Source organism: Aphidius gifuensis, linkage group LG6, assembly GCF_014905175.1.
Source record: "Aphidius gifuensis isolate YNYX2018 linkage group LG6, ASM1490517v1, whole genome shotgun sequence".
Lineage (NCBI taxonomy): Eukaryota > Metazoa > Arthropoda > Insecta > Hymenoptera > Braconidae > Aphidius > Aphidius gifuensis.
In genome coordinates this window covers 16,547,771-16,568,703 of record NC_057793.1, presented here as the reverse complement: position 1 = coordinate 16,568,703, position 20,933 = coordinate 16,547,771, and the positions used below count along the sequence as shown (strand labels likewise).

The window sequence follows — 20,933 nt, the reverse complement described above, 5'->3', positions numbered from 1 at the left end:
TAGTTATACAATAAAATATAATACTACAAATAAGTATAAAAAAAAAAATATTATTATTATTATTATTATAGATGATAATCATAATGAAAAATTATTCGATAAAACTTTAAAATATCGCAAAATATTTACTGTGTACAAATAGAAAATATATTTATATTAATTGAAAATTTATATATTATTTATATTGATTAAAAAAAAAAGAATTCAGCTTACCTGAGACCATGATTACATTGACGTCATATTTTTTCTTACTTTTTTTTTCTTTTCATTGAAGAACGTAAATTTTTTCATTATTTTGTTCACTATTAAACTGTTTTCTTTGAAAGTTTTCTATCCAGGTAATTGGAACACCTGGCGTGTATGTACCATGGTATTTTCCACCAATCCATTTGACTAAAGCCAGATATATTTTTGGCATTTTATTTATTAATTTTATTTGACACCCGAGTAATCACAACCACTTATGCTTTTGAGGTATAATTAAATAAAATCAATAACGTGAAGTTTGCGTCAATGAGTAGCATCAGTCTTTTGTTTTTTTATTTATCCATATTAAAATGTTTTTTATTTATACATATGTACATGTATATATACATATGTATAATTTTGATATGAAAAAATCAATAAAATAAAAAACAACAGTTTATTTACTATTATTTGACGCTTATATTATCAAATAAAATATATAAATTGATTCAGATATATTGTGTGATTTTTTTAAAATTAATAATTAATATTTTAAATGAGTACGTTGAAAAATAAAAAACGAAGAGGTCCTTATATGCAGTATGCAGCCTTTGGCTCACAAGGCGTTATACCTGAAAGAACAGCACGTGATTTGATGATAAAAAGAAAAAAATTATGGTAATAAAATAGATTTTTATTGAGGTTTTCTTTAAAATTATTAAATAATTGATAACTTTTTTGCCAGTGAAAAAAATAAAGGTTTTGAATATCCTGCATATAAACAAATAAACGTTCAACTTGAATCTCCAGTGAGTAAAAAATGTTTGGTTGGTGTTTTTTTTTTATTTCTTTACCATTGTTTAAAAAAACGTATATATACTTTTTTAGGATGAATCAATTAGTAATACAAATATTGGTATATTGTCAGACAATAATTCACTACATCATTACGACATATCATCTCAAACATCTGCAGATGTGAGTAAACATATACTTTTTTTTTTCTATTTAAATATTTTTTATTGTTATTTAGCATATATTTTATATAACCTATATAATAATTCTACAGAGTATTGAATCTCCAAGTGTCCCAAGCAGTTTTATTTCAGTAAATAATATTCAAGATGATTTTCAATTATTACACGAAGAGCAACAATTGATTAATATTGATGATCCAGCAACGTTAATGAATGACACTGTATCTTGTTCACGTAATTATGATTTTCAAACCCTTCAACAATGTCTACTTTTGGCTGCTTTCAAATATCGCCATAAAGAAGCTACTTATTCATTGATGGAAGATTTTTCAAAAATATTGCATGCTACGAATAATAATTATAAAAAAATATCAAAGTATACTTTTCAAAAAATGGTTAATAATTTTTCTATGGGTGTATCAATTCATCATATTTGTCTAGTTTGTGAAAAATATCTTGGAAATAGCAATTTTTTGTCTAATGATGAGGAATATGAAAATATAAATGGATTTATTTTCTGTGATACTTGTAAAAGTAAGATAGACAAAAAACAAAATATAAAAGAAGGTAATATTTTTCTATATATTTCCTTAATTGAACAGCTGAAAGCTAAATTTTCATTGGAAGGTGACTTAAGTAATTATTTTAATACAAGAAAAATGAAAAATGAAAATGCGATTGAGGATATTTTTGATGGTGAGTTGTATAATAAAAAGCTATGGGAAAAGTATGAGCTAAGGAAAAGAGATTGCCTACATGTTAATTTCTTTGGCAAAATTAATTTCATATAAATCAACATGTGACAACATCCTTTTCTTAGCTACCATTTTTCCTATGACCATTCATTTTTTTAAATAAATTAAAAGCAATGGGAAAAGTATGAGCTAAGGGAAAGAGGTTGCCTACATGTTAATTTCTTTGGCAAAATTAATTTCGTATAAATCAACATGTGACAACATCCTTTTCTTAGCTACCATTTTTCCTATGACCATTTATTTTTTTAAATAAATTAAAAGCTATGGAAAAAGTATTGGCTGAGGAAAAGAGGTTGCCTACATGTCAATTTCTTTGGCACAATTAATTTCGTATAAATTAACATATGACAACATCCTTTCCTTAGCTACCATTTTTCCTATGACCATTTATTTTTTTAAATTAATAAAAAGCTATGGGAAAAGTATGAGCTAAGGAAAAGAGGTTGCCTACATGATAATTTCTATGGCACAATTAATTTCGTATCAATTAACATGTGACAACTTCCTATCCTTAGCTACCTCTTTTCCTATGACCATTTTTTTTTTTTAAATCAATAAAAAGCTATGGGTAAAGAATTGGCTGAGGAAAAGAGGTTGCCCTACATGTTAATTTCTTTGGCAAAATTAATTTCGTATAAATTAACATATGACAACATCCTTTCCTTAGCTACCTCTTTTCCTATGACCATTTATTTTTTTAAATCAATAAAAAGCTATGAGAAAAGTATTAGCTAAGGAAAAGAGGTTGCCTACATGTTAATTTCTTTGGCAAAATTAATTTCGTATCAATTAACATGTGACAACATCCTTTCCTTAGCTACCTCTTTTTCTATGACCATTTTTTTTTTTTAAATCAATAAAAAGCTATGGGAAAAGAATTAGCTGAGGAAAAGAGGTTGCCCTACATGTTAATTTCTTTGGCAAAATTAATTTCGTATAAATTAACATATGACAACATCCTTTCCTCAGCTACCCTTTTTCCTATGACCATTCATATTTTTAAATAGATTAAAAGCTATGGGAAAAGTATGAGCTAAGGAAAAGAGGTTGCCTACATGTTAATTTCTTTGGCAAAATTAATTTCGTATAAATCAACATGTGACAACATCCTTTCCTCAGTTACCCTTTTTCCTATGACCATTCATATTTTTAAATAGATTAAAAGCTATGGGAAAAGTATTGGCTGAGGAAAAGAGGTTGCCCTACATGTTAATTTCTTTGGCAAAATTAATTTCGTATAAATTAACATATGACAACATCCTTTCCTAAGCTACCATTTTTCCTATGACCATTTATTTTTTTAAATTAATAAAAAGCTATGGGAAAAGTATTAGCTAACGAAAAGAGGTTGCCTACATGATAATTTCTTTGGCACAATTAATTTCGTATGAATCAACATGTGACAACTTCCTTTCCTTAGCTACCTCTTTTCCTATGACCATTTTTTTTTTTTAAATCAATAAAAAGCTATGGGTAAAGAATTGGCTGAGGAAAAGAGGTTGCCCTACATGTTAATTTCTTTGGCAAAATTAATTTCGTATAAATTAACATATGACAACATCCTTTCCTTAGCTACCTTTTTTCCTATGACCATTCATTTTTTTGAATTAATAAAAAGCTATGGAAAAAGTATTGGCTGAGGAAAAGAGGTTGCCTTACATGTTAATTTCTTTGGCACAATTAATTTCGTATGAATCAACATGTGACAACTTCCTTTCCTTAGCTACCTCTTTTCCTATGACCATTTTTTTTTTTTAAATCAATAAAAAGCTATGGGAAAAGAATTGGCTGAGAAAAAGAGGTTGCCCTACATGTTAATTTCTTTGGCAAAATTGATTTCGTATAAATCAACATCGGAACTACCCAGTTTAATGGATATTGGGGCTGTGGTCTTTGTTTACATTTTGGTCAGAGAGCGAAAAAAGGCAGGGGGACGATACATATTCACCCTTTAAATTCAAGAGGATATCCACATGGAAAGGGACTACGATCTCACGATCATCTTTTTCAACACGTTGATAGTATGATGTTCGGTGTGAAAGGTAGATCTGCTCTGCTTGATGTACCAGAATTTAACATGATCAACGGAATGCCACCAGACTGGATGCACGCAGTACTACTGGGAATTTGTCGCCAGGTTTGTTGATATAAACATTTTAATATAATTTTAAAATTATCAAAATTATATAATATTTTATAATAATTTTATTAACGAGTTTGAATAAACGCAAATTCAGTTTAAATACATCCATAAATAAATATAAATTTATGAATACAATTGTATTAAATATACATTTAAATTGAGTCATAAATTTTTATAAAAATATAAATTTATTTATTTGTATATTCTCAAATTAATATATTATTTATATATATACATATAAATTATTATAATATTTTATTATTGAATATTTCTTTATTGATTTATTTTTTTAAAAAACATTTTTATTTTCTCTCCATTACGCAAAATATGTAAAATAAACAATTTTAATTAAGATTTATCCATTCAATTTTTATTTTAGTTCTCAAAAATATGGTTCAAATCTCAGAGGCATACCAAAGGATGTTTTAAACAATTTATAACAACAATTGATGATATTGTTAAATCATACCAACCAACATTAGATGAGACTAGAGTCCCTGAACAAATTTATGATGCTAAAAAACTAAAAGCTCATGAACTTGCATTGTGGTTACTCAATTATAGTTTAGTGACAATGAAAGATATTTTTCCTAATAAATTTGTCAGACACTGGAGCTTACTAGTTGATGGAGTATCGATACTGTTGAAAGAATCAATTCAGAAAAATGAGATTGATTATAGTGAAAAATGTTTGCTCGATTTTGTTCGTGGTGTTGAACGTTCATATGGAAAAGAACAAGTGTCGTACAATGTTCATCTTCTCACTCATTTGGCTCAAAGCGTTCGTGATCTTGGTCCTTTATGGGCCCATAGTGCTTTTATATTCGAAAATTTCAATCAGCAAATAAAAAAAAGTGTAAAAAGCTCCAATGGTGTAGCTAAACAAATATGTGATGGTTTCCGGTTGAAATATGCAATTGAAAACATGAAACTTGAATGTCAGGAAAACTTGACTCATGAAATAAATGCTTGTCTTGCTGATATGTTGAAAATAAAACAAAAACCAAAAGCTAGCTTAGATCTAGGTGAAGTTAAACTCACAGGGCAGCCAGTTATACAAAAATTGAAACCCAATGATTTTTTAGCATGTCAACGATCAAATCTAGATGTCGAACCAAATATTCCAGTACAATATTTTTCACAAACATATATAATTTCTACAATATTGTAGCGAGATAGTAATGCTCGATGGTGCGCCACCTGGTATGATGCGTGAGTGTGAGAATTGATGAGAGAGAGACGGAGAAGAGAGAGAGAGAGAGTGGAGTTTTGGCTATGGAGAACGTGTGCTCCGTACACTTGTGTCTTGGCTGGCAAGCAAGACGCTGGCAAATATTAAGTTGGCCAAGCCAACTCAAATAAATCCAAGTACTGAATTGTGAATCTAAAATATTAAACTGATTTTTCAACTAATTGATTGTTGTAAAACAACAATCAATATCAAATTGTCATTAATTAAATAAAATATATTGTGTACACAACAAAAATTGTCAATTAAACAAGCTGAGCAATAAATCAAAACTTGGTAAACGACGACGTGAATCAGGACGGCGTCCTTCCATAAATCACGCCGCCATTACTCAAAAATAAAACTTGTTGCATCAGCGTTGAAGAAATAAAATCAATTCAACATCAACAATTATCATTGCTGGCAATTATTCAACATCAATAATATTCATTGCTGGTAATTACACAACATCAAATATTTGGACATTTACTTGGTCTGATCAACCAAGCATTCCAAGGCCAACGAATCATCGTCAGCATCATCAATTTAACATCAAGAACTTCAATCACCAGTCAGGTTATATTGGTATGAGTATGCGTGTGTTTTGTATGAATGATTAGGGCATAATACTTTGAATAAATACAACTAATTTTCGTATATTAAAATATAAAAATTCTGTTTGATTGTTATTTTACATCCACTCAATTTCAGGGTAAATTTAAATGATTAATATTCATATTTTAAAGTAAATTTCATTGCATATCCATTTGATAAATTTAAACTAGTAAGATTGGTCGCTTTTATATTTAAGGGATTTGGACGATTTTTTGAAACGAAGAGAGAGACAACATTTTTTCTCTTTTTTTTGTCTTTTTCGCACTCATAGAAATATTGTGTTTCTAAAAGTCATCCGCAAGAGGTCTCTAGTGATTTTTCAATAATTCCTCATAAAAATCCATTTTTTCATACTTTAATTATTAATTGTAAAAAAACCATGCTCCAAACCTCTTTTTTTTTTTTTCTATACGTTTTCTTTTGTCTCATTTTATAACCCGATAGTTTTTTTTTCATGATGTCATATTGTCGATTGGAGATATTGGTATTTTAATGGATTTTTTTTTGACGAAAATCGCATTCTCCATAAGAGCCAATGTTAAAAGTTGTCAACTTTAAAAATTAATAAAAAAAAAACGAGCTTCCAAACAATTACCAAAAAATCACATAAAATGTATTAGTATTTAAAAAATCTACTGTATAAATTTCATTTCTTTCTCATATTCCGAAAAAAATCGTCCAAATCCCTTAAACGATAAAAGAAAATAAAAATATAAAAAAGCCCAAGCTTACAATATATATTAGACCGTTTCAAAAAAAAAAAAAATTCTTTTTTTTTCTCTCCCACCCCCTAAAATATTAGTATTTAACACAAAGACTATTACTCTTTTTTTTTTTTTTTTTTTTTCTTTCAATGTCGCTCATCGACTTTGAATATTTTCCATTTAAAATACATGTAAGCAGAATGTTCATTTTATACTTTTGTTTATAACTTTATTAATTTTTGAGCTAGAGACTTGGTAATACGACCATTCGAAAGTTCAAAATAAAAGCTTTGAAATACATATTGAAAAAAAATTTTTGATTAACTGTTTCGTGGCTAGAGAACTTTATAAACGTTTATAAAACGATAAAATTTATTCGAGATCTTCGCATTCATATAAAATTAAAAATTGGGCATATAAAATATAGTGTCTAAAGCTTTTTGATTAAGCTTTTTAAATAATCATCTTGAATTGAAATTTATTGATTATTATAAAAGTTATGATTTTTTGAAACACTGAAAAAAAAACAATGTTATTTGTGCAATTTTTTTATAAACGAATGAATGCTGTTTTCGGTTAGGTGTTTCAAAAAATCATAACTTTCGAAATAATCAATATATTTCAATTCAAGATGATTATTTAAAAAGCTTAAAAAAGCTTTAGACACTATATCTTATATGCCGAATTTTTAATTTTATATGAATGCCCAGAGGTCTTCGAATAAATAAATTATCGTTTGTTTAGAAATAAACGTTTACGTAGTTTTCTAGCCGCGAAACAGATGATTAAAAATTTTTTTTCCAATATGTATTTCAAAGCTTTTTTTTTAAGCTTTCGAATGGTCGTATTTCCAAGTCTCTAGCTTAAAAATTGATAAAGTTATGAACAAAAGTATAAAATGAACACTTTGCTTACATGTATTTTAAATGGAAAATATTCAAAGTCGATGAGCGACATTAAAAAAAAAAAAAAAAAAAAAATTGAAAATAGTAGATTGTTTGTCTTGTTGAATACTAAGATTTTAGGGGGTGGGAGAGAAAAAAAAATTTTTTTTTTTTTTTTTGAAACGGTCTAATATATATATTAAAAAATATATGGGATATAGCCAACTTATGTATCCAACGGATATATGTCGAGGATATATCTAGTATATAAGTCACATACATCTATCTCCAAGCTATGTTTTTATATCCAGCAGATATATTCTAAATATATTCTATATACACGGTGTTTCGTAAATGGCGCACACAGTGTATACGGTGAGATAGAGCATAAAATTTTAAACCGAAAATGTTTTAGAGCTAAGCTCTAGGACTCTTCGTTTTCAAGTTATTAATTTTTCAAGTCCTCCAATCAGAACACAGCCTTGGGCATTATTATTATTATGTGTGTCAAAAAAACACGTGTTTAATTAATGTGAGTGAAGATATTGACGATGAACAAATAGTATGTTATTTGTTATTTAATGAACAATGTCGACGGTAGATGTAGCTACGGAATATTTATGATACCGCATACGTCTGTCATAATTATTTAGGTTAATAAATGTTATTGTGCAGATATTTTATTGTATTTAAGGGCTTCATTGATACCGCATACGAAACCAACTTGTAGATGGTTTTAATTGAAACGCATCTGGTGCTTAGTGAATAATAATATACGTCAACTTAGTATCGTATGCGGTATGTATGAGTAATAAACCTGAGAAACGATGATCTCTGCATGCGGAATATATACTATAAATATAAGTTTAGTAAGACTTGATATCGTATGCGGTAGGTATTGAACCTTACCGTACGTATGCGGTATGAAGCCATATTACTTTTAGATTGACACTCGACGTAAATACACCGCATACGGCTATTGTTTAATTTCTGAAAATAATGACATGAATACCGCATACAATGTCGATTCGCATGCGGTATCAATTCAAACTCATATGCCGCATGCAATGTCAATAATAATCATTGATCTATGTATACCGCATACGGTTATAATTGAATTCCTAAAATTTATGAATATCGTATGCAATTTTATTAAAAAACAATGCATCTTTTTTTAAGGTTCAATACCTACCGCTGCATGTGGAATATTCACTATAAATATAAGTTTAGTAAGAGTTGATATCGTATGCGGTAGGTATTGAACCTTAAAAAAAGATGCATTGTTTTTTAATAAAACCGCATACGGTATTCATAAATTTTAGATATTCATAACCGTATGCGGTATACATAGATCAATGATTATTATATTGACATTGCATGCGGCATATGAGTTTGAATTGATACCGCATGCGAATCGACATTGTATGCGGTATTCATGTCATTAGTTTCAGAAATTAAACAATAGCCGCATGCGGTGTATTTACGTCGAGTGTCAATCTAAAAGTAATATGGCTTCATTCCGCAAACGTACGGTAAGGTTCAATACCTACCACATACGATATCAACTCTTACTAAACTTATATTTGTAGTATATATTCTGCATACAGTGATCGTTTTTCAGGTTTAATACTCATACTTACCGCATACGATACTAAGTTGACGTATATTATTGGTCACTAAGCATCAGATGCGTCTCAATTAATACTGCATACAAGTTGGTTTTGTATGCAGTATTAATGGAGCCCTTGCCTTGATAGAAATTTATCGGTGAAATCGACCTAATATCGAGATAACGTGTTTAACCTAAAAATTTTTCCCTCTGCTTATACATGTTATCTCGATATCAAGTCAGGCCCGACGTCAATTCGACAGAGCATTTCTATACCAGGGTAGATACAATAAAATATCTGCACAATAATATTTATTAACCTAAATAATTATGACAGACGTATGCGGTATCATAAATATTCCGTAGCTACATCTACCGTCGACATTGTTCATTAAATAACAAATAACATACTATTTGTTCATCGTCAATATCTTCACTCACACTAATTAAACACGTGTTTTTTTGACACACATAATAATAATAATGCCCAACGCTGTGTTCTGATTAGAGGACTTGAAAAATTAATAACTTGAAAACGAAGAGTCCTAGAGCTTAGCTCTAAAAACATTTTCGGTTTAAAATTTTATGTTCTATCTCACCGTATACACTGTGTGCGCCATTTACGAAACACCGTGTATATGAAGATATATAAATGATCTATTGAAGATATATCTTAATCAAGATATATCTAGGCTAGAAAACAGGATATATATTTTTCCACCCGGGTCTACATAACTTTACGAGCTTAATTTTTCCCTCAGCTACATCTTTTCATTAGCTAAATTTTCCCTCAGCTATATTTTATACTTAGTCTCAATTATAGCCGAACAAACAATACCTAAATATTTTTACCAGTCAAAATATTTTACTTAGCTACATCTTTTCCTTAGCTCTATTATATTATCAAATACAAGAAAAATATCGATAACTCAAAAAATATTCGGAATATATTAAAAAATTTTTTTTTGAACTTTTTTTTCTACTTGATGAGTTTTATCAATCGTTAATATAAAATTAGGAAAAAAAATCGATATACCAAAATTTTGAAATCATTGATTATTGAAAATTACTGAACAACAATAATTGTATGAAAACATAGAAAAAAATAAAATAAAAACGAACAATATTTTCATAAATGAATGAAAAAAATTAAAATTACAACAACACGCCGAAGATGTTTACAAATGATAAACCCTCGAGTCTAGATGACTCACAAATGTTTTTTTTTTTTTGTTTTGATTGAAATTACTGTAGTGTAGTAGGAAATTCTAGTCGATCCTGGTGGCCTCCCTACGCAACTTCTAAATTTCCAGGAGACTACAGTAAAGTTTGTTTGATACTCTACAGCATTGTTTGCTGCGGATTTCTCTCCGTGTAGGTATATCAATCTTGTAAATGAAAAATACTTGCATATGCATGTATATATATATATTAGACCTGTCCAAAAAAAAAGAATTTTTTTTTTTGTACCCTCCTGAGGTCTAAATTTGTTCTTTTTGATGACACAAAAAAAAAAATAAAGAAATTTTTTTTTTATGATTTTTTTTGAGCCTGCTCATCGGGTTTTTGTATTTCCCATTTGATTAACACGCCCGCGTATGGCTGTATATCTTTGACTTTGCATAACTCAGTCAGTTTTAATCCTAGAGAGTTGATATTAGTCTCATTTTTTAGCTCATGAAAATACCTTTAAATTGTCACTGTACATTTTTTTTGTACTGTTAATAGTTTTGTTTCAAGAAAACCTCAAAAATCATGACTTTATAGGTATATGCAATTTAACTTGTAAACGTATTTTATTATTATTATTAGTAGGGTAAGTATTATTATTCGAAAATATAAAATTAGTGAGCTTGATAAAGAAAAAAATTTTTATGTTAAATAAAATATGTTTAGCAGTTAAATTGCAAATCATGATTTTCAAGCTTTTTTTGAAACGAAAAAAAAAAACAGTACAAAAAAAATGTACAGTGACAATTTGAAGGTATTTTCATAAGCTACAAAATGAGACTAATATCAACTTTCTAGTTTTAGTCCGTCGATGCATCCAAATAAGGAAAATAAAACGATGAGAAGGCTCAAAACCTAAAAAAATTTTTTCGTGATTTGTGTCAAGAACAAATTTAGACCTCAGGAGGGTACAAAAAAAAAAATTCTTTTTTTTTGGACAGGTCTAATATATATGTACAATATGAACTTTACTTCGCCTAACAAACGCAAGCATAACCAATAAATATAAATCAAATACTTGTATATTAATATATACGACGACATATATCCAGACTGTCCCATTTTAATTTATCAATTGATTTTTTTCGAAAAATATAGCTTAAATTGTAAAATGTTCAAGTAAAAGTTGTAGGGTTTGAAGGGGAACAAAGAAAAAAAAAAAAAGTTATCAGGGTTGCCAGACAGTCTAAAAGAGAAGTCTGGAGGGGGCTGAGCAAAAGTCTGTATTTATCTGGATGGCTTAGAAAAAATTAAAAACCCTAGCATTTTATCAAATTTTTTATAGCGTAAAACACGGAATATACCTATTAGCAATTAATATTTTTTTTTTTACATATTAATAAATATCTTTAAAAAATTAATAGGAGAAAATTTTGCACTAATAGGCATGGTAGAAATATATATTTTTACCATTTATCATTTATTAATATGTAAAAAAAAATATATTAATTTTTTTTTTTAACATTAATATTAATATTGCTACTTAATATTGAATATAGGTATTTCTCCCACTTTTTTTTTTTCTCATACTTGACGCGAGGCACTACCGTGCCTCTTGATATAGTCCACATAATAAAGTAGATAAGGTTAATAAAGAAGAATCATACATATATTATAGCTATCCTAGATTAAAAATTTAAATGAATATATTGTTTGTAATCAGTTAGCCGACAATTGACGGGCCGACATAAAACTAATGATTGTAATCGATGGTAATCGATTTGTACTTCAATGTTATGTATTTGTAATTATTTGTAACCCCCCTCATTAATTGTAATTAATTAATTGAAATTCTATGTTGCACTTAGCCGACAAATTATAAGGAACAGCTGTAAAAATTAATTTATGATTGTATTTTATAGGAAATCATTTGAACATTCCAAATATATATTTGTAATGTTTGTCCGAGGTCAACTTTTTTTTTTAATTAATTAAATAAACATTCAATATTAATTGCCTAATAAAAGTTGTACGGCGCATGCGCGTAGATTTTTTTTTCTATATAGTGTATCAATTGAGATGACAGCTGTAAAAGATGACGGCGGATGTTTATTTACAATAAAAAATTTTCAACAACAAACAGCAATTTACTAAAACAATTTAAACATTATATTGTTAGAGTAAATTTTAAGCTGTTTGTTGTTTTTTTTGTTGAAAATTTTTATTGTAAATAAACATCCGCCGCCATCCAGCTGTCATCGATACTATAAAACCTACGCGCATGCGCCGTACAACTTTAATTAGGCAATTAATATTAAATGTTTATTTAATTAATTAAAAAAAAAGTTGACCTCGGACAAACATTACAAATATTTATTTGGAATGTACAAATGATTTCCTATAAAATACAATCATAAATTAATTTTTACAGCTGTTCCTTATAATTTGTCGGCTAAGGCACATAGTAATTACAATTACATGAGGTTAAAATACATTATTGAAGTACAAATCGATTACAATCGATTACAATCATGGTTTTGTCGGCTAACTGATTACAACCGAATATATTATATATTATAAAATTTCAATTCAAAATCAACCTTTGAAATTTTTAGATACCATATGAATAATAAAATATGGTTTTCGACAAAAAATTTCTGCTCATTTAATATCCCGCCACAAACATGGAAACCATAATAATATGATTGTGATTGGTCCAAATTAATTTGTAGGTAATTTTTAGTTGTTATCTTTTATCGGTATCTGTAAAAGTTTAGCGAAAGATTAAAATATAAATGAATAAAATGAAAAATCTAAAAAATCTAAAAAATCTGGAAAAAAATAATACAGAATCTGGATTCTGGACAGCCACTAAAATGTCTGGAAGAATCCAGACAATTCTGGACGTCTGGCAACCCTGAAAGTTATGCGTGTTGCGAGTACGCGCGGGAGAAGTGAAACTTCTTTTAGAGTGATTGCGGTTATGACTCTATAAGTTTCTTTTATTGAATTTTCTATTGTTTCTGACAATTTATATTACGGTCGGTATTCATATTATTGTTCATTTTATTAACTATTTATTATAAATTTTTTTATTATAAATTATCGTTGTCTAGAAGGATATCACTGTGAACGTTTAGTACTTGATAAAATGGTAGATGTTAGGGCTGATATGGCATTGGAATTTTTCTGTAATTTTTACCGTGTAGCACGGTATTGCTGATTTGCCGTAAACGTTGAGTGCTTGAAACGGGTGAAGATGTTGAAGCTAATAGAGCATAAGGGTTTTCCTGTAATTTTTTTTAACGTTGTCTATGACGATATTGTCGTACACGTTCAATACTTAATGGTCTTGATTTCTTCGCAGGATTTTCTTAGGGTTTTTGATCAGTTAAATCAGGATGGGAAACTTAAGCCTTGACGAGTAATGGAGTTAGATCGGTCTTTGTTTTTTCAAGAATACCTATTATATCAATAATATTTTTGAATTACAATTCGAATCAAGTGTTAAAGAATAAGTATTATTATTATCATTTTTGTTTCCATTATTTTGATCAACATTCACCTTGTTGGGATCATTATCCATTTTAGATTCATCAGAGGTTTGTGATAATAGAGACAATTTTTCCGTCATTTTACAAAGTTTCGGGTTCATATCAAACGATTCCAAAAAGAGATTAATATACTTTTTTTTATTGTTATATTTTTATATATGTATACTTATAAACCTCTATTTATTATGGTATTATGTATATCTACACAATAAAAAGACGTGGCCGTAGAAACGCGGTATCACGTAAACTATTGGCCTGATTGACATGAAATTTGACGTAGATATTTAGTTTGAGTTCGGGAGCCCGAGATGAAAAAATCAAGTATTCGAATAGTATTCCCAGGTAGAAATTCAGCCTCGAATCGACATCGATCGAGGCTCAATTCCGAGCCTTACGCTCGGATCGACGTCGGCAGCGAGCTCTATTCGATGTCAGAATGTTACGCAATTCGACGTCGAAACGAGACTAAAACGAGGCTCAAAAAAAAAAAGTTGAAAAAAACTCAAAAATGTTATTATTTAATTGTTTTATAGAGTTTTATTGTGAATTATAGAAAAACAAATAATTATTATTTATAAAACAACATAATTCATGAATTTTAAGGTATTTTTCTATTCAGTCTCGACGTAACCGGGTTTTAGCCTCGATTCGACGTTGAAACGAGACCAAAACGACGCTAAAAAAAAAAAGTTGAAAAAACACTATAAAATGTTATTATTTGATTGTTTTATATAGTTTTTTTGTAAATGATAGATAAACGAATAATTATTATTTATAAAACAACTTATATAATGAATTTTAAGATATTTTTCCATTCAGTCTCGTTATAACCGGTTTTTAGGCTCAATTCGACGTCGAAACGAGACTAAAACAAGGCTAAAGGTGGAGCCACAAACATGCGCCAATTCATACTGCGCATCTTATGTTCGTTGATTTTTTAAATCATTTATAACATCGATTTCATTTGTTAATGAATTAAAATACCAAGGAGAAGCTTGTCCTATACCAAAAAGTTGCTTGTCCTATAATTCAATTGGCTACATGAATTTCTCAGCCACATCTTTTCTTAAGGTACTGCTTTTTTTGGACAAGCTTTTTTTTCAAAGTAAATTACATGTAATATATTTATGTAAAAAATGATAATGTCCAAGGAAAAGCAGTAGCTAAGGAAAAGATGTAGCTCAGGAAAAGATGTAGCTAAGGAAAAAATGTAGCCAGAAAAATTATGCGGTAAGCAACATTTATTTTTTAGCTACATCTTTTTTCCAGCTGCTGCTTTTTTTTTTGCACAACTTCATTTTTTAAAGTAAATTACATGTAATATAATTATGTAAGAAAAAACAATGTCCAAGGAAAAGCGGTAACTAAAGAAAAGATGTAGCTAAAAAGAAATATGGTCCAAGAAAAAGCAGTAGCTGAGGAAAAGATGGAGCTAAAAAATTAATGTAGCCAGAAAAATTATGCGGTAAGCAACATTTATTTTTTAGACAACATTTATTTTACCGCATAATTTTTTTGGCCACGTCAAATTCTTAGCTACATCTTTTCGTTAGCTACTGTTTTTCCTTGGACATTTCTATCTATTTTATGAATAAAATACATGTAAATTGATTTTCTAAAAATACAAATGTCCAAGGAAAAGCAATAGCGAAGGAAAAGATGACATCATTTCCTTCAAACATAATTATTTGGCAACCTTAATTCCTTAGCTACATCTTTTCCTTCGCTATTGCTTTTCCTTGGACATTTGTATTTTTAAAAAATCAATTTACATGTATTTTATTCATAAAATAAATAGAAATGTCCAAGGAAAAGCAGTAGCTAAGGAAAAGATGTAGCTAAGGAATTGAGGTTGCTGAAAGGAAAAGATGTAGCTCAGGAATCAAGGTTGCTGAAAAGTTATAATTCAAGCAACATGCATTCCTTGGAAGATAATTGTTTGGCAACAAGAATTCCTCAAAAAATAATTTTCTGGCCACATTAATTCCTCAGCTACTGCTTGTCCTTATTATTTTTATTTATTTGAAAAAAACCAGAAACTTAGAAAAAATAACGAAGTTCCCCCGCCGGGAATCGAACCCGGGTCTTTTGCTTTCCGGGCAAACGCCTTGACCACTAGACCACAGGGCTTCTTATTTTTCTAAGTTTCATCAAGTTAACTCCGACGTCCTTCTATGCGTCAATTCATTTTTTGAAAAAAACCAGAAACTTAGAAAAAATAACGAAGTTCCCCCGCCGGGAATCGAACCCGGGTCTTTTGCTATCCGGGCAAACGCCTTGACCACTAGACCACAGGGCTTCTTATTTTTTCTAAGTTTTATCAAGTTAACTCCGACGTCCTTCTATGCGTCAATTCATTTTTTGAAAAAAAAAAAAAAATTGAAAAACTGTGGTGGATGCCGTACGATGCGCATCTTCTCTCGTACATATTTCACCAAATTCACAATTTTTGATTTTAAAAGTCAATTTAATTGCCAATTTATATACTGTTAATACGGATCCACCAGCTAAACATAATATTGTATAATATAAAGTGTTATTTTTAATAATTAATAGTTTCTTTATATATCAAATGAAGAGTCGGTTGGTAACATAACCTTTCAGCCGTCATTGACTCAGTGAAAATTTACACATAATTTTAGTAACATAATCAAATGTTCGTATACTATTTAAACTATATAGTGACTAACAACTTGATAATAAGACGAATAAACATTTATAAAGTGTCAGTATAATTAATTAACTGCAAAAACATTAAAGACATAATAGCCAAGAACAAGAGTGGCTTCTGTGCTAATTTAATTTTTGGTGGAACATCAAGTTAATTAAAGTTTGTTAATATAAAACAATTTGTTTAATTATCGAACATTTTTTGTTGTTCCTTAATTTGTGGTGTATATTATTTTGGTGTATGTCAAGCATATAATTATTGCTGCATTGCATAGACATCATCTTCTAGATCTGGTGATTTGGGTGTGGTCCTCTGAACACTCTGCCTTATCTTATCTTAAATAACTGCAGATAGTTCTTAATCTTACCACTACCAGCACTTTGTTATTCTGCTCTACATTACCTACCAAGGTTATAAATTTTCACACCAGACGTCACTACTTGTTGTTATCAATCAGCTGTACAGCTGTATTATTATATATACAGAATGTCAATAGTGAGATCTCCAACAAGACGTAGCACATCTCTGGACCTCAATGATGATGTATTTAGTGCTAATAATTTCATGTTAATAAACTCGCAACAATCAAGCTTCAATAGTACCATGTCACAAACATCTGGCTCAATTATTTCTGTGGCTGATGGACGTCCTCTTCGTCCGCGTAAAAATACAACATCTACTTCAACTACTGGTACACAAATGGCTAATGACATTACACTTGATCAGATCAAGAGTCTTCTCGATCAACAAACTGTATCATTTGAGGCATCAATTGATTCTAAACTAAATAGTATTATTGATACATTTAAATCATTTACAGTTACAAACACTAAATACAACAATTGGCAACAACACAACACAAATCAAAATTAATACATCAACTATTGCTGATAATAAAACGAGTATCACTCAAATGAGTGATGATATAAATAATAGCAAATTAATACTGGAACGTATGCCAAACGTCATTGTTTTTAGCATACCTGAAGACCCAGATAATAATTTAAATACTAATCAACTTATTGTAAGTGATAGAGGTAAAGTAGATCAGCTCATAAAGTTTGTTTTTGATTCACAACCAAGTGCTGGTACTGTCAAAGTGACCTCGTCACGTATTCACCCTCATTCTGGAACTTTGGCAAAGGCCAGAATGACAAAGGTGAAATTTAATAGTATTTTCTATAAAGATGTATTTGTGCAGAGGTTTATGGAGTTGAAGAAATTAAAGTCACTGACAGGTTGGATGGCCACAGTGGCTATCTCTCAGGACTTTACACCGGCTCAACTAGCCCAAAGACGTCAACTAAGATCTCAATTGACTGAAAATGGTATCACAAATCCAAGGATCAGGTTCATCAATGGTGTCTTCAGGGTCATGAACAACACTTACCCAACAACGTGATATAATTAATTATTAAATTACTATTTTATTAATATTATTGTTATATTATTAAATTCGTTATATTATTATGTTATATTATTATTCATTTTGTTATGTAACTAATATATTGGTTATCGTTGCTACAAGCTAATTACAAGCTTCTTGCTACATCATACTGATTTGAAATGGTGTCAATCATCTTATTATAATGTAATGGCATAGGGTTATTTGTTGTATCACTTGATTATCATATCACTTTGCTTCAGATTATAATTTAATAGGGTCAAATTGTTTTTCTATTCTCTTTTTTTTCTTACGTTCTCTGTCCTCCTCTTTGCCTTACTGTCATTATAAATCAAATAATAAATCAATGTTAAATTTAGTGTAATAGTAAGGCAGATGTCTCGGTATGTAAAACAATTTTCGCTTCAGATTAAGTTTAAAAGTTTCTAACGATAATTAATTTAATGCAACATAATCATTTGTAATTACCCCTTTCTTATACTAGCTTTGTAGCACATCTGATAGCTAATATATTATATTATTATTATTATTATTAATGTGAAGACTGGTTTCTTTTCATATACTATTGAACTATTATTCTAATATTATCTAATTGTTATACTTTTGTAATAATAATTATTTTAATCATCATTATAAGTTGAGTAATGTGATCCATGCCATAATATAATTATTGTAAATAACATTTATATCTCATATTTTGATAGATTGTAATATTATTATGTAATATGTACTAAATTGCTTACTGCAATGTTATCCTGATTCCAATAATGGCCTCTTGCCGCTGGGATATTAATAATAAATAAATTTGATGAATGTAAAATCATGTTATTAATTTTTTCTATAAGTGAATGTTTCAATAAATTCATTGCTGATAGAATTGTTGAACATTCGGTAAGTGGCTGATGAATTAACTGAGCCTACAACACTATTGATTTAGTTTCCTTTTTTTTCCAAATACATTCACCATAACAAATGAAATCAATATACTGGCAAATGTATAAGATAATGATGAAAATAAATACATTGTATTGTCATATTTATGAAGTACTAAGGCATTTGCTATAATTATGTCAATCTATAACAATATAAAAGCTATATGTAAGCTTTTAGCATAAAGATCATTCAAGTAAAATAAAAATTGTTTCTTTCCAAGTTGCGTTCGTGGTTAAGTCGGTTAAAGCACGGTGTTAGGAATACGTAGAATTAGGTAGCGTTTAAGGTGTAGGGGTTCGATTCTCGGCCGGTGCCGGTAGTCATACAAAAAAAAAATATCACGTGCTATAGTCTCCTTGATTCCTTTCAACAAGGACAGAGGAATATTCTGCTTTTTGAACATTCAAAAACTGTAATTTTTACATATTATTAGATTAACACAAACTTTACATATAAAAAATGTAAATTTTCCATTTTTTCGGAGTAACAGAACTTGAACGCGTCGGAACGTGAATTTAATCTTTTGTTCTCTGTAAATTTTACATTTTTCAGCGGCATTAGGACATCAAGATGTCATGTATTATTATAAATGTAGATTTTCCTTTTTTTTGTTATCAAAACTACCCTGGTGAAAATAATTTTGACAAAATTTGCCAAAATTAGTTAAAGTTTGCCAAAATCCTCAATTTTTGGCAAACATTGGCAAATTTTGACAAAATTCAACTAATTTTGGCAAATTTTGGCAAATTTTTTTTGTCAATGTTTGTCAAATTTTGTCAATTTTAATAAATTTTGGAAACATTTGACAAAATTTGTCAAAATTTGTGTAATATTGACAAATTTTGTCAAATTTTGTCAATCTTAATAAATTTTTTTTTTTGATAAATTTGGAAAACATTTGACAAAATTTGTCAAATTTTGTCTAATTTTCACAAATTTTGTCAATTTTAATAAATTTCTTCTTTTGATAAATTTTGGCAATATTTGACAAATTTTGTAAATTATAATAATTTTTTTTTTTTGATAAATATTGCCAAAATTTGTCAATATTTGGCAATATTTGTCAAATTTTGTCAATTATAATAATTTATTTTTTTTTGAAAAATTTTGAATACATTTGACAAAATTTTTTTGAAACCGTTAATTTAGAAGAAACTATATGAATTTGATAATTTTTTAAAATTTATCTATAAACCAGAAGATATCGTCGAATTGTTACCTTCTTTGCTACTGATGATATTAATTAATTAGAACAAAATAGAAAATAATATATTGATGAATGTTTCTCGCATGCAGGCATGTAATGTTCTGTTAGTATATAGAGAAAATCATATATCCATCACTCATATGGTAATATTGAACAGATAGACAGATTTCTATAGATGATGTGTTAATTTTAACCGGATACAATTGCATTTCAAATACTCGTCAAACATAATTATCCTGCTAAAAATACTTTTCAATCGGTATTCGAAAAGTACTTTTAATGGCGCTCAGAAACACAATTTCAAGTATCAATCACAATTGTGTTTCATCAAAATACTTCAATTTTTTCATCTCGGGAGGGTTTAAGTCCACGAAAATATTACTCAGACTACCTTTTACGATCACCAGGAGGTCAAAATGATTTTTCCAATTATCTTTAGGGTTTTTCTTATTAATATATATATTTTCTAAAAAAGAGGAGATTAAAAATATTGCTTTAGTTTCCGGTTCACCAGGATGTAGAGATTAAATTTTTTCATCATCTCCTGGGTTTTTTTTTGATCAAACGATGAATTTTTTCGAGAAGAACAGAATAAAAAAAATGTGTGTGTTATTGTACGCACAGGGAAGTGAAACATCTTCAGTAATTTTAACAAAGAGCGATTGAAGGATTCTTAGTTGCATTATTATACTTCAAACTAGCGGTCTTTTTTGGTTCCCTTTCAAGTCAACTAATTCGTTCATTTATTCATTATTAATTATGAATTTAAAAAAATATCTGAAAAAACAAGTTTAATTTTTGCATCGTAACCATGGTAAATAACAAAACAATCGACTAAAAAAATTCAGAATTTTTTTATTTACTTTAATCAAACTATTGACGTATAAACATC

At 28.8% G+C, this 20,933-nt stretch overlaps 1 protein-coding gene across 4 annotated transcripts; it reads left to right on the top strand.

Moving 5' to 3' along the window:
- The first annotated feature begins 741 nt into the window (after positions 1–741).
- Positions 742–5,897, top strand: LOC122859593. Of its 4 annotated transcripts, none has more exons than XM_044163285.1 (6): positions 742–864; positions 932–995; positions 1,075–1,164; positions 1,256–1,859; positions 3,831–4,055; positions 4,441–5,897. In XM_044163285.1, exons 1-5 carry the CDS (start codon positions 743–745, stop codon positions 3,935–3,937), a joined length of 987 nt encoding a protein of 328 aa, XP_044019220.1. In that variant the 5' UTR covers position 742; the 3' UTR covers positions 3,938–4,055; positions 4,441–5,897. The 4 variants fall into 4 exon arrangements, with proteins under 4 accessions (XP_044019220.1, XP_044019217.1, XP_044019218.1 ...); XM_044163282.1 differs by having other exon boundaries at positions 3,689–4,055; XM_044163283.1 differs by having other exon boundaries at positions 742–995.
- The last annotated feature ends 15,036 nt before the right edge of the window (positions 5,898–20,933 follow it).